At 45.4% G+C, this 13987-nt stretch overlaps 1 protein-coding gene and 1 long non-coding RNA gene across 2 annotated transcripts; both read left to right on the forward strand.

The window, feature by feature from the left end:
• The first annotated feature begins 26 nt into the window (after positions 1 to 26).
• LOC311267845 lies at positions 27 to 2062 on the forward strand. Its single transcript, XR_014623880.1, has 2 exons — positions 27 to 112; positions 1213 to 2062. It is a non-coding gene; the product is annotated as an uncharacterized lncRNA (long non-coding RNA).
• A 149-nt stretch (positions 2063 to 2211) lies between these two features.
• Positions 2212 to 13351, forward strand: nlk1 (nemo-like kinase, type 1). The gene is made up of 12 exons (XM_084370696.1): positions 2212 to 2947; positions 3258 to 3669; positions 5013 to 5142; positions 5220 to 5275; positions 5638 to 5744; positions 6563 to 6648; positions 6828 to 7037; positions 7284 to 7385; positions 8666 to 8752; positions 8901 to 9099; positions 9192 to 9285; positions 9790 to 13351. The coding sequence occupies exons 2-12, from the start codon at positions 3362 to 3364 to the stop codon at positions 9836 to 9838; spliced, it is 1428 nt and encodes a 475-aa protein (XP_084226822.1). The 5' UTR covers positions 2212 to 2947; positions 3258 to 3361; the 3' UTR covers positions 9839 to 13351.
• Positions 13352 to 13987: the final 636 nt, after the last annotated feature.

Raw genomic sequence — 13987 nt, forward strand, 5'->3', positions numbered from 1 at the left:
GGGGGAGGCTGGGGAGGGACGGGTGGGGCTGGGGGTGGAGGCGGGGGAGTTGGTTAAATGGAGGCAAAGGAGGAGGCGCAGAGGAGGAGCCAGAAGACGGCGTCCGATCCAGGTGCGTTTGAACCTCGTTCTTCTTCTGTTTCTCTCCAGCAGCTGTTTCAGGAATAAAACGTGTCGGTTGAAGACTAAAAGTTATAAATCTGTTGCCGTGGAGAAAAACAGATGTCTGCTGCATCACACACCCCAACGCTGAGTGAACTGTCAGTGCTCAGGTTGCATTGTGGGTAGTCTGACTCACTTGATGACTACTTTGGTGTAAAACCTGCTGTTAGTTGTCAGTCGGTGGTCATACTAGCAAACCATCACGATTTCAATCTGCTGAACTTCTGAGCTTCGTCCTCCTCAGTGTGTGAGAGACGAACACATCATTCAGACGCCTGCAGAGAAGAGTTCCCGCTTCCTGCATGAAGTCTGTAACATCTGACGTGACGTCACTTACATCCTGAAATCTTCTCTTCAGCTGCTGAGCTAACAGTGTTAGCACGAGCTCGACCACAGCTGAGGGTGTAAATCTGGTCTCCTCAGATCAGGTTGTGATCTCTGTGATCACAGCAGACGAGCTGCATGGAGACATCTGATGTTTAAATCATCTCCAGCTGCTTCAGGTGTTCAGCAGAACGCTGCAACTCTGTTTTACTGTGAAGCTCCAGAAATGTTCTGTGGACTACGAGACTTCACCTGACTTTACATCATCAGGAGGAGACGATGGCTGAGCCTGACTTTATATCATCAGGAGGAGATGATGGCTGAGCCTGACTTTATATCATCAGGAGGAGACGATGGCTGAGCCTGACTTTATATCATCAGGAGGAGACGATGACTGAGCCTGACTTTATATCATCAGGAGGAGATGATGACTGAGCCTGACTATACATCATCAGGAGGAGACGATGACTGAGCCTGACTGTAAACTAGATCTTCTCTGACTTTCTGAGTTGTCGCTCTGACTCACGTGACTTCTCCCAGTTGGAAATATGTTTTGATTATTCCTACGTCCCATGAACGCACTCTTAATGACTGATTTTTATTGTTTTGGGTGAACTGTTCCTTTAAAGCTGAATAAAAGTATCCAAACATTATTAGAAACTTCTTAAACCACGTCTGCAGCACGATCAGCTGATTCAAAACATAATCCATTTTTCCATTTTGCAGATTTTTCCTAACCAGACTGCCAACACAGGACACCGAGCGGGAGAAGCTGCCGGAGGTCGTCTGTCCTCCTCAGCGTGGCTCCTGGTGTCACGAGGACGTCCTCTCACCTTTGTCTCCAGCTCCATCAGCAGCGTTGAACAGCTCACCTGCCACGAACACTGTACATGTTTCACACTGTACAGCGTCCTGCAGACCGGACGAGTCGGGGCCAGGGAAGAGACTGTGGGTTAGACAATAAGGAAACCTCTGCTCATTCATTCAAAAGGAAGATTAATGTGTATTTTTATCCTCATGGCTTTTAGCAGTTAGCTGTTTGTATTTGCCATCATGTCATGTTTTGATTTCCACCTGACCTGCACAGCCCGTCATGATTTTGTAAAGCCGTTTGCTGTTTTTAGATCATTTATATTTCATGATATGTGTGTTTGTTTATAATGAGGAACCTGAGCTGAAGACCTCGAGGATGAATTATCTCAGTTTCTCCCCTAATTTATGACAAAAGTCTCCAGTTTGCCTTCGTCAGGCTCCTGGGAGCAGGGACCCCTGACAGGACGGGAACAAGTGTCTCAGACGGGCCATCATGTAAATACACTTTTATAAAGCTGATAAAGGCAAACTACTAGTTGTTTGTGTATATTCTCCATGAACATTGAATGTTGCATAACTTCTCTGCTTCATACGTTATGATCTTTGCTCTTAACGCTGGATGCTGATTTGTAATTCTTGGAAAAGGTAAATTGTACTTTGTAGCTACCTTGGTGACACATTTCTGTGGCTGTGCATATTGATTGTACTTGATGCATAGTGCATAGCGCCTCGTTACTACTGTATTAAAAGGCAGTAAAATGCATGTGTGGATTCAAGTGGAGGTGATCTTAATGGGCGTCTGGGTGATTATGCACTTTATCTTAATCGTCTCAGGTGGTTACGTGAAGCTAAGTTAGCGTTAGCATTGTTTACAGCGGGGTGAAAAGCTCCAACCCTCCCCCACCCGGCTTTACCAGCTCCTCCTACTTCATGAGCTAGCCAGCTAGCTGTAGCTGTCGCTGCAAACGCGACTGGAAACCCGGCTGGTTTAACATAACACCGAGGGCCTGCTGGATGAGACATATTCATCCGGAGAACACAAACAGCTGCCTTTATGGGACTTTCATTCTGTGGATATGACGAAGCGATGACCAGCTAGCGAGCAGTCCGGAGCTAGCAGCCGCTAGCTGGTCAGCTACATCACAGTGCAAGCTAACAATCCAGCTAGCTCCAGGAGCCGGGGAGCAGAGCTCCGCCGACGAGCATCCAACTCGGATTGTTCGCCTTTTGGGGATTTTTTCGTGCCATACGTTCACTGATTAACCGAGTTCTGTTTGTAATTCGGTTAAATTAAGTCACCAGGAGAAGGATTTCTACTGAAATGTGTAGCTAGGTCACCGTACCCGACCGATGATCGTTATATGGGTCACAGACATCATCGGGTTAACCTATTAGCTGGAACAGCTGGTTAGCAGGTAGCTAGCTGCTCGCTGACGGCAGGGCATTTTTTTTATATCAGTCATTTCAAACGGAGAGGCAGTAACGTTAACGCACATGCTCGTGTTGGTGAGAATTACTCTGCAGCTTGCCTGGCTGAGGTTCACATCGGGTGGGACTTTTAATTTTTTCATATTTTGGAGACGTCGCTGAGCATCGTTAGCTAGCTGGGTGCTGTTAGCAGAGTTAACCGAGCAGCTTCACTAACCAGGTAAGAGCCGCTCGACACAAACAAAGATTAATTATCTCTGCGATTAAAGTGTTTGGACCTGTGATCCGTCTGTTAGCCGTTAAAACACATCCAGGGACGTGTTTGATGAATCTACGTGTGTTTAAACCGACACGCTCCAGACTTTTAATGTGTTTTGTACGTGTTAGCTTGGTGGGTTAGCATCGTGCTGCGCTGTGAACACGGCAGCTCTGCTTTATCTTGTTTACATCAGGCTCAGTCTGTCATGTGATACATCAGGCTCAGTCGGTGCTGTTACATATCAGGCTCAGTCTGTCCTGTCTGCACACAGGACACTGATGGATCATGCTGAGTGACGAGCCGAGCTTCCTCCGCGCCTAGCCGGCCAGCAGCAGCAGCAGCTCGGTGCACTCAGCGGACTGTTTCGGGGAGAGGATGGCATTTCACGGCGCAGGCCGGCAGACCGTCTGCGGGGACCTGTTTCCGGGCTCTGAGCTGGGCCACAAGTATTTCTGTGTCAACTCCTCCTGCGGAGCCCCCTCCACGGGCCTCAGCGCCACGCCGTGCCTGACCGGACCCACTGCCCCGGCAGGAACCCCTCGTCACCCCACCGCCCTCGGAGGGAGCACCGGCGGCGGAGCAGCGGTGCCTCAGCCCTACAGCAACCCGGCCAGCGAGGTGCCCAGCCCCGCAGAGATGGAGCCGGACCGACCCATCGGTTATGGCGCATTTGGTGTTGTCTGGTAAATATACATTATTCAGGACCGAGCCAGTGTTCTGGTGCCACCCTGCAGTCCTGCTGGCCCGGTCACAGCCCGGTGCTGTTTCCTGTGTTCATCAGGAGACAGTTTGTCACAGGGACCATCAGGTGTCCTGTAAACCAGCCTGAAAGTTCTGTATGGTAGGAAACTGGACCTGTTTCAGTTCATTGAAGACGTTTCACCTCTCACTGACTGGAGGAGTCGCAGGTGTTAAACTCTGTGTGGGAGTGTCCTCACAGGGTGTCACCATTCACACCTGGGCTCACCTGGCAACCCACATGAAGGCCTGTTGGGTCCCTCAGGACCAGCTCACACGTGTCCTTACCGACTCTGTGAGGACACTCCCACACTGAGTTTGGATGAGACGTGAAACGTCTTCAACAAACTAAAACAAGTCCAGTTGACTGCGATACCGGACTGAGAGTCACCAGAACCTGACTGAGAACCTTCATCAGCAGCCTGTGTGTCAGCTGATCTGATCCAGGTTGTTGAAGACGATGTGTGTTTGCAGTAACTGAGCGGAAACATACAAAAAATAGATACAAAGATCCTGAATTTCTGCATCTTCTGACTCCGACTGGTGATAATTATCATTCATGAGTAATCAGCTGATCGTTTCCTCAATCAGGTGATTAAAGTTTTGATTATAAATCAAGAATAACGAAAAACGTCCATCAGACTTCCAGAGCTCAACACGATGGCCTCAAAATGCTTGTGTTTGTCCAAAACCCAAATCTGTTCAGTTTATTATCATGTGAGACAAAGAAAAGAGGAACAGCCTCACGTTGGTTAAAGGAGCAGTTCACCCAAAAGTGAAACATCAGCCACCGTCTCAAAACAGTGTTGCAGCAAAAAAACATCGAATGGCTCCAGATTGATTGAAAAGATGTTATTTACACCCTTTAATGCCACAATCTTCACTGAAGCTGCCAAACTAAAGGTCGATTGCACAAAACATCTTTCAGCTCAGTTTGTGATCTCGGGTCTGGGGACAGACGAGCCGTTTGGAGCCGGGCTCTCCAGAACAAACACCCTCGTATCAGAGGAACTCAGTAATCCATCAAATTAAGTCTGCGTTTGATTAGTGGAGCTGAAGCGACTTGATGAATCAGTCCTAGTCGACCTACTGAACGTTCATCAGCAGCTATTTTGAGAATATTTAAGCAAAACACCAAAAACTTCCTCCTGAAACACCTCCGATGATTCATCACGCTGCTGATTAACTCTGAGCTGTCGTTGAACTTGAAGAGCTTTTGGCTCGTTGAAGTAAAAGTTAACTTTGTCGAACGTGCGTTAAACTTCCTGTCCTGCTCGCTCTCTCGCAGGTCGGTCACAGACCCACGTGACGGCCGCAAGGTGGCGCTGAAGAAGATGCCTAATGTCTTCCAGAACCTGGTCTCCTGTAAGAGGGTGTTCAGAGAGCTGAGGATGCTCTGCTTCTTCAAACACGACAACGTAAGGACGGGACGCAGCGGCAGCAGCTGACTGTAGCTGATGACGTGTTAAAGAAACTAAATGTTTTGTGTCTGCAGGTTTTATCAGCGCTGGACATTCTGCAGCCGCCACAGATCGACTGCTTCGAGGAAATGTATCCTTCGTTTATATGTGAGAAAACAGCTGATCAGAGCAGGGTCGGGCTTCATATAGACACATCACATACATTTACTTCCTCACACCTTCTGTCCCAGTTTCTCTTCTTTTAATTGTCCCCATCACGTCCTCCTTTTCCTCCACTTAATTTAGCAGCTCAGGTCTAAATCCAGCTCCTCGCTGCTGGTGTGAGTCCGGCGGCCGCTGGTGTATATTTAACGCGGCGTGTTCACGATCCTCTTTGTTGTATTGACACAAACCTAAAACGAGACCTGAGCTGGGAGGAGTGGTGTGTCGGTGTAGGCGGAGGTCGTCCGTGTGTGAGCTGTTTCTGTTCCTTGACAGCGAATCTCCCCGCAGCTACGTGATCACAGAGCTGATGCAGAGCGACCTCCACAAAGTGATCGTGTCTCCTCAGCCTCTCACCACCGACCACATCAAGGTCTTCCTCTATCAGATCCTCCGAGGTGAGTGGACACGTGTCAGCTGAGCAGCAGAGAGGCAGCAGTGTTATATTTAGTCCGTCTATATCTGGGCTGTTATTTTCATTATTGATTACTCTGCTTATTAAAACGGACACAACGTCCTCCTGAACTCTTCACAGTGATTGTTTCATCTGATCATCAACCAGAAGATATTTCATTTACTGTCACTGAGGACAAAGACTGAATATCTGCAGCTTCATCGCCTATAAATTAATTTACTGATTATTATCACAGTGATTCTTAGCAGAGTGAAAAGACATTTTATTATAATTTCCTAACATATTGAGTCCTGACAAACATGAGACTTGATTATAAACCTGAGATTTAATTATTTATTTATTTTAAACAACACTGATCAGGTAGAGTTCTGTACCCGAGATAAATATGTATGATGTATGATAGTTGACATTTCCTTCCACTAAACTGAGAAAAAAGTTTCAGTTTTCCAAAATGTTGTTTTAATGTGAATTTAATTGTTATTGACTTGTAAAATTGTCTTCAGCTGCAGCTTCTTCTTCTTCTTCTTCTTCTTCTCCTTCTCCTCACTTTAGTTACATTTGAGATTTAAAAAGTTGCGTCTCAGCTGTGCCACCAGTCAAGATAAACATTTAAACCAACACGGCTGTTTTGACACCAAGTCTGAGTTTAATACGACGACTTCCTGTTTCCTCTGCAGGCAGAAAGCTGCTTCAGGTCTCATGTAGCCGCTCTGATCAGTCCGGCACACATGAGGAAGAAGACGTGCTGCGTGTGGATGAAATGTATTATTGATGATTAATAAGTGTGTTTGTTGTCTCCAGGTCTGAAGTACCTGCACTCTGCTGGGATCCTGCACAGAGACATCAAACCTGGAAACCTGCTGGTCAACAGTAACTGTCTGCTGAAGGTAAAACTTTACGACCACCAGTCAGAACCTCAGTCTGACCCTGACGTCCGACTTCCTGCTACATAATGTGTTTGATGCACCGACTGCTCACCTTGTTGCTTGTGAAGGTTTATATCAGAGCCAGTTCAGGTTGCGTCGTGTGTTTTAGCTCGACTGAACTTTAACTCTGTCTCTGTCAGATTTGTGACTTCGGGCTGGCGCGGGTGGAGGAGCCCGACCCGTCGCGCCACATGACCCAGGAAGTGGTGACGCAGTACTACAGAGCGCCGGAGGTTCTGATGGGCTGCCGACACTACGGCTCGGCCATCGACGTCTGGTCAGTGGGCTGCATCTTCGCCGAGCTGCTGGGACGACGCATCCTCTTCCAGGCTCAGAGCCCCATCCAGCAGGTGAGACGGGCTCCACCCTGACCCGTCCGTCTGGACCTGTGTGTGGGTCGGACTGGATGTCTTCACTATGTCCTGGAGAACTTGAGCATATGTTGACGCTAGTACTTATGAATGCAGGACTTTTACTTTTCCACAAAGTTTCTACATTTTAGTGGTAAAGATTATTTATACTTGAGTAATACTTGAGTGTAATCTGAGTACTTGTCCCAGAACTGTCTGTAACTCGTTCCTCCCGTTCTGCTCCAGCTGGATCTGATCACAGACCTGCTGGGAACGCCTCCTCTGTCGGCCCTGGCGTCGGCCTGTGAAGGAGCCAGAGCCCACATCCTGAGGGGGCCGCACAAACCGGTACGTGACTGCGTGGTCCGCTCACGCCGAGCCCGCCTCCGACACCGCCGACAGAAAACACCAGAGAACCTCGACCGAGCAGAAACTTCCTGCTGCCTCGTGTTCAAGTGTTTGTTTTTTTTTATAGCTTTTAACATTTGCGCGTAATTAAAGATATAAATAACCGTGTGAGGAGTCGCAGACGGAGCTGAGTGTCGGTTTAATTAATGCTGAGAAGAAAAATATGTGAAAGGTTGATTAAATACGTATCAGACAATTTGAACCAGCAGCCTCCAAACTTCTGCATCTTTATCTCCAGTTTGTTGCTCTGAATATAAAGACAGATTAATTAGTTTAATCTCAACGATGCCACAAAACAGCAGTAAATTAGCTGTCAGTGTCACAGAGTGATGCCTCTGTCGTCTCGTTAACTGTCTTTGACTGACAAACAGGATCAATACATCATCTGTCTCATCACTACCAGACAAAGCTTTATCAATCGGGTCCATGGGGGGACAGGAACGGGCGGAGCTTCAGGTCTCACTGAAGACCTGAAGACAAAACATCAACACTTAAAGCTGCTTTGTTGGTTTTTGGCCACCAGGGGGCAGAAAACCATCAGAGTCACAGTCTGCAGCAGGAGAACTTTTTATTCACAGGTCCAGATAAAAAGCTCCGTAAATCTAAAAGGGATAAGATTTATTGAATGTTTTATTGATCACCAGAGGTAAAAAATCCACAACAGGACGTAACAAAACTAAAACAAGAACACAGTTTAAAACACAGTGACAGAGCGGTGTGACCCCTGCAGCGTTTTATAATTTTAAGATAAACTGGGGTCACATTTTTACATTTGATTAAGCACTTGTACATTTAACATTTTAATCTTTCACTGGAAATTAGAGCTGCAACAATGCATTGATTAGTTGTCAATTAATAGTTAATACATCAGTTGATTTGTGTCATAATTTAAGGAAAATTCTCTGTCGGCTTCTAAAATGTGAATATTTCCTGGTTTGTGTGACGGTGAACTGAATACGAATCGCTGATCGACATTTTTCAACATTTGCTGACATTTTAGAGACCGAACATCTGATCGATCAATCAACAATGAAAGTAAACGTACCTGCAGCTCTGCAGGAAATCAAATCTCTGATATCTCAGATTATTTTCCAGCTCTGAAGTCTTTCAGTCATTTCTGACATGAGACCAGAGGCTCTGCTGTGTTTCATTAAACGTAACTGACGGCAGAGACGCAGCGTTTTCTGATGCGCCTGATGAAGAATGTGTTTGTTTTGCAGCCGTCGCTGTCGGTGCTCTACATGCTGTCTGACGGCGCCACACACGAGGCGGTGCACCTGCTCTGTCGGATGCTGGTCTTTGATCCGGTGAGTTCAGAAGGTTTGACTCTTCACACTGTTTAATGTTTAATGTTTGTGCTGAAAGTCTTCAGCTGACAAAATAAAAGTTCTCACAGAGTTTCTGCATGTTTTCACCTCGTCTCAACCCGCCTGTCCGACCCGCGTTTGTCTCCAGGCTAAACGGATCTCCGGCAGCGACGCTCTGTCCCACCCGTACCTGGACGAAGGTCGCCTGCGTTACCACACCTGCATGTGTCAGTGCTGCTACTCCGTTCCCAGCGGCCGAGTTTACACCCGGGACTTCGAGCCGGTCGCCGAGCGTCCGTTCAGCCACAGCTACGAGAACAGCCTGCTGTCCGTGTGGCAGGGAAAAGGTACGACGGGTCACTTCCTGTCCCGTAACCAGTGTTTGACCCTCGTTCTGTGACCCTGTGATTTAAATCCTGCTGTTCTGTCCCCACGTCAGAGTTAATCCATCGCTTCATCACGGAGCACCAGCAGGGCAAACGAGTGCCGCTGTGCATCAACCCTCAGAGTGCTGCCTTCAAGACCTTCATCAGGTGAGGAAGAGGACGAGCTCGTCATGAAGGATTATGTTTCCAAGATCTGATTCAGTCTGTCCGCTGTTAGCTGTTAGCTGTTAGCTGTTAGCTTTGCACTGAGACAAATCAGTTGTCTTCTAAAAGAGAAAAGGGACTCGAGCCTTTAACTCGAGACGTGAAGCAAACACATTCAGTGTGTAGTCGACCTCCAACAGACGTGTTTTCTTTGGATGTGAAACAGGATTTCAAATCTGTTGGATGGTGGATTATTTTCTTCGTCTCTGATGTGATCAGTGAAAACTGATGTGACACAAAGACTCGAATACAAAAAGTAAAAGTAGTTCTTCTTTAAAGGTAGTATTTTTAAAGGAGTAAGATTTGTAGACAGAGCTGTAGTTTACAACATTATGAACAGGGTGAAGAAACGACAGTGTTGTTGTTCTGTGTTCCAGTCTGAACACTCTGTGATCTGAATGTCTTAAACTGACGGACAAATGTTTTATCTCCTGTTTGTGTCGCCAGGTCGACTGCGTGGCACTCGTCCAAGGTGTCCAGGAAGGAGGAGAGATGAACGCTCCTCCTCTTCCTCTCGAGGAGCGACAGCAGTCTGAAAGGATTTCATCGGCCGCAGCATCTGAAAATACCGAAGAGTTTGGGTCTTTTTTTTTTTTTCTCTCTCTCTCTTCTTCTGGAGGACGCGGAGGGAAACGACTCATCCAACCACCAGAGAGAATAAACACCCGACCCACCTGAGCTCCTCCTGAAAATCCTCCCTTCGTTGTCTCCTCCTACAAAGTTTCCAGAATCTGAGAACGACTGCTTTCCTTTTCGAAACGACCCAAACAGCTGATGCTCGAGGCGTTTTCGGTGCTGAATTAAAAAAAAAAAAAAAAAAAGAAAATGCTGCTGAAGAAAGAGGAAAATAACTGAACTCGGTACTAGATTGGGTTTTTCCATCTATGTTAGTTGAGAAATAATGGTTTTAATTGTTTGGTAGATTGTTGCTTAGTTGATTTTTGAAGTCATTCCAGCCCTGTGCAATATGGTTTAATTTAAACAAGCGATAAACACACTGATATCAGACTTCTGCTGTAGGACGACGTTCAGATCGGTGTGTGTCGAGCTCCCGGACGTAATAACCCGCCAAACAACACGACATCATTAACCGCCAACACCTCCAAGTTTTTCCTTTTTTTTCCGAACTGCATTTGAACGCATCACTCACTCACTCACTGTGTTTCCTGTCATCGCGCGGCGTCTGCGTGCGTCGACACGGCGATAATAATGCAATCTAACAGATGTAGCAGGTTTTAACCACAGATCTCCACACACACACACACACACACACACACTCGGCTTTGTTTGTTTCTTCATCGCGGTGAGCCGTCTGTCGTTTCTGCCGTCTTTAAAAACAGGAAGTCATTCCCCCGCAAGTCTGTGTGATTTTATTTTGAAAAATATGACAGGAAATTGTGACTTTTAAGTGTTTTAATTTGACGGAAAGATGCCGAAACTTAAACATTTGGCTGTTCCTGTCCCTCCCGTCTCGTCGCGTCTCATCTGAACACCGTGTGGACTGATCGTTTTACCTGCTGACCTCCTCGGCCTCGACTTTTTTGTCCCACCAGCGGAGAAACGACGGCGCTGATGGTTTCTTTTTTTATTTCTTAATTTATTGAGTGTTTGTTGAAGAGTGTGTGTCTCCACCCTTTTAGTTTTGAAGCGACTCCTCTGCAGGTCTGCGGCCGTCTCGGTTACCTCAAACCCTGGAAAGACAAAAAAAACAAAACCAGAACTGATGTGCATATCTGTAACCCTCCCGTCACAACTTTATCGTCATTCCTCCAGATGGTTGTTTTACCTCGTGCTCGCTCCTCGTCTCTCGCCCCGCCGCTCAGAATCAGCGTGAGGTTTTTGAGATGTTGTCGGTGAAATGCTGCTGTTTTTGTTTCTGTTCTCCAGTTTGTTGTTTTAGTTCCTGTTTTTTAGTTTAAGGCTCAGGTGTCCCGTTATAAACAGACTATGAATTGTACAAAGCTACGTGAGGACGCTCCAGTATTGATCCTGGATCGGATGATCAGATTCTCCACTGTAAGAAGTTTAGTAGAAGAGTGTCGGCTCTGTCGTGGTGTGATGAAGAGCTTTTCTGTTCTGTGACGACAAACTGATGGATCATGTTTTAATGTCATCACTCAGGTGACACGGTGACGTCTGATTGGTTGAATTTGAGCGTGCTGGTGGTTTTGCATGTTTAACCCGTTAAATTGTGTCGACTTTGCTTCCGTCAGTTTAACGAATCGTCCTGGAAGTTTGATTTTCCAGCTGCTTGTTTGAGTTCAGGGAAAATGAACCTGCACAGACGTGAAACTTCTGATTCAAATCGATCCGATGGTGCATTCAGGTGCACCATATTTCACCTGGAAAACTCAGAAATCTGTACATGAATGACCAGGAAGGCAAAGTTTTCTATATTTTTCTTATTTCAGTTTAATTTACAGCATTCGTTCTCTCAGAATCTTTTTCTTTTCAAAAACAACATTTGTATTCTGACTAAAATCTTTGTAACTGAATCAACTTAATCGAACGTTTGGTTGATCAAACATCAGCAGCTCGAGCTGACGTCTGAAACATTAATGTCAAAGCTCCGATTAATTTTCTGTCCAACAAAAAAAAATGTATTTACCAACCAGCTGTGTCCAGCTGTTGTTATCATCTCCATCTGAAGCCATACGGAGCAGATCTCCACTGTGATGCGTTCAAAGACGCTCCGACTCTCTAAAACTAATTTGTCTAATATGGAAATTGTGGCTCGGATCTTAATTTGCCTTAAAGCTGCGATCCAAATCACATTTAGACTCAAAACAGATGTTGTCTAAACACTTTGGATACAGAAGAAGATGAAGGCGAGTGTGATTTAATCTGAGAAAAATGGCAGAATTTTTACTTTAAAGGCCTTTAAACTCTTAAGATTAATTCATTAAACCATCAAAGTGACAAACAAACGGACCGATAGAGGCAGAGTTGCACCAGCAGCTCTGTGAGGTTAAATGTCGGTAAAACAAATATTGAAATTATCACACAGACATAAGTCACAATTCTGAGGAACAACATCAGAACTGAAATAAATAAATGCCTGTGATGTCGCTGCAGAGACCAGATGTCTGCAGAACGTCTCCAGTCTGTGCAGGTTCATGTTCATGGAGATAAACTGAGTGGAAGTTAAGTTCCTGCTTTGACAGCTGTGACAAACATGCAGATCCATCAGCACCATCCTCTGGTTTCTGAGACGTCCGGCCCCTGTTTGACTGCAGGAACCTTTTTTTTTTTTTAGGATCTCAGGAACTTTTTCTCGAAGAGGCTCAACTAGTTTCACCTCAACATTCAAACATCGCAGCAGTTTGTCTCGTCACACGTTAACGATTCGGTCTCTAACAGGCTGTTTTTCTTTTTAAATCCACGTTTGGTTCCTTTTCCTGAGAACACACTGAAGGAAGCTTCAGCTCCTGGTTCAGTTCCTCACTTCCTGGATCGTGTGTTTGAAAGGTTTTGGTTTTTTTTCTTGTACATGCCCTGAACCTCCAGCAGGCGGGGCCCCTGAGCCGCGGGGCCCCTGAGCGTCCTCGTTGGTCCCTGACAGTTTCCTGAAACCTCAGCTCCTCTTCTCCAGGAACACACAGCGAGTCTCTGTTCGTCACGAGGCTGCCACGTTACCTGACTTGTATATCTGCATGTGTATATTTATTATCCCATGGAGAGCATCTGGGTTTGAATGCTGTGCAATGGTTGAGTTTGTCGACGATGACGCAAACGTACATTTTGTGGTAATTTTTATTTAATTCATCTTAGGAAGTGATTTTTATTAGAAGTTTTTGTTTTTGTTTGTTGTGATCTGATTAGATTTTTACAAAAGGCCAAGAGAACGTTTTGATGATTGTTCCCTCAAAATATCAGAACAGCGGTTGAACATCTGCGCTGTCGTATTGAAACGTTTGTTAGTTCATCAGTGGTTGTTTTTAAAGTGGTGACGTTTCATTTTGATCATGACTGAAACGTTACGACCTGAAATAAACTTATTGGTGTAGAATTATTGGTATAATTTGTGTCTTGATGGATTAGTTCCCTCAAATTACTTCATTTCTTCAAATTGCTGACTTTGTTCTCTCAAACTACCAATTAACTTTCTCCAACTTAAAGAATTGGTTCCCTCAATTACTACTTTATTCCTCCAATTGTTTTGGATTAGTTCCCTCAATTCTAATTCATTTCCTCCATTTTTTTTAAACTAGTTCCCTCAAATGACGACTTAATTTTCTGCTATTTTAAGAATTGGTTCCTTGTCTTCATCACTCCCACTGTGGATTTACACTTTGACTCCCATCACACAGATGAAATTAACCTGCAGCTGCAGCGTTTAATCGATAATTAATCCCACGATCGATTCTTTATTTTGAACATCGAGTCTATAAAGAACTAAAATATTCTGATTGTCTCGTTTGAAAGTTTTGGGTTTTCTTGTGAAGGCGGATGAACAAAGTTTACATCTCGAGTCCCGTTTGTGGCGACATTTTGGGAACTAAATCACTTCTGTGAAGTCGAGGGAAAGATGATGTCAGTGAAATGTTTAAAAAAACTGAACATCTGTTGGTGTGTTTGGACAGAAGACGATTAGAGCTGTAACTCGAGTCTTTGACATTTAAAATCAATTAAAATGATGAATAAA

The sequence above is a fragment of the Pagrus pagrus genome, assembly GCF_965226575.1.
Source record: "Pagrus pagrus genome assembly, chromosome: 13".
Lineage (NCBI taxonomy): Eukaryota > Metazoa > Chordata > Actinopteri > Spariformes > Sparidae > Pagrus > Pagrus pagrus.

Coding starts and splice junctions, on each gene's coding strand:
- nlk1 (XM_084370696.1), top strand. CDS start 3,362: ATGGCATTTCACGGCGCAGGCCGGCAGACCGTCTGCGGGGACCTGTTT. Junction 5,276..5,637: donor ATCGACTGCTTCGAGGAAAT/GTATCCTTCGTT, acceptor ATCTCCCCGCAG/CTACGTGATCACAGAGCTGA. Junction 9,286..9,789: donor GCCTTCAAGACCTTCATCAG/GTGAGGAAGAGG, acceptor TTGTGTCGCCAG/GTCGACTGCGTGGCACTCGT.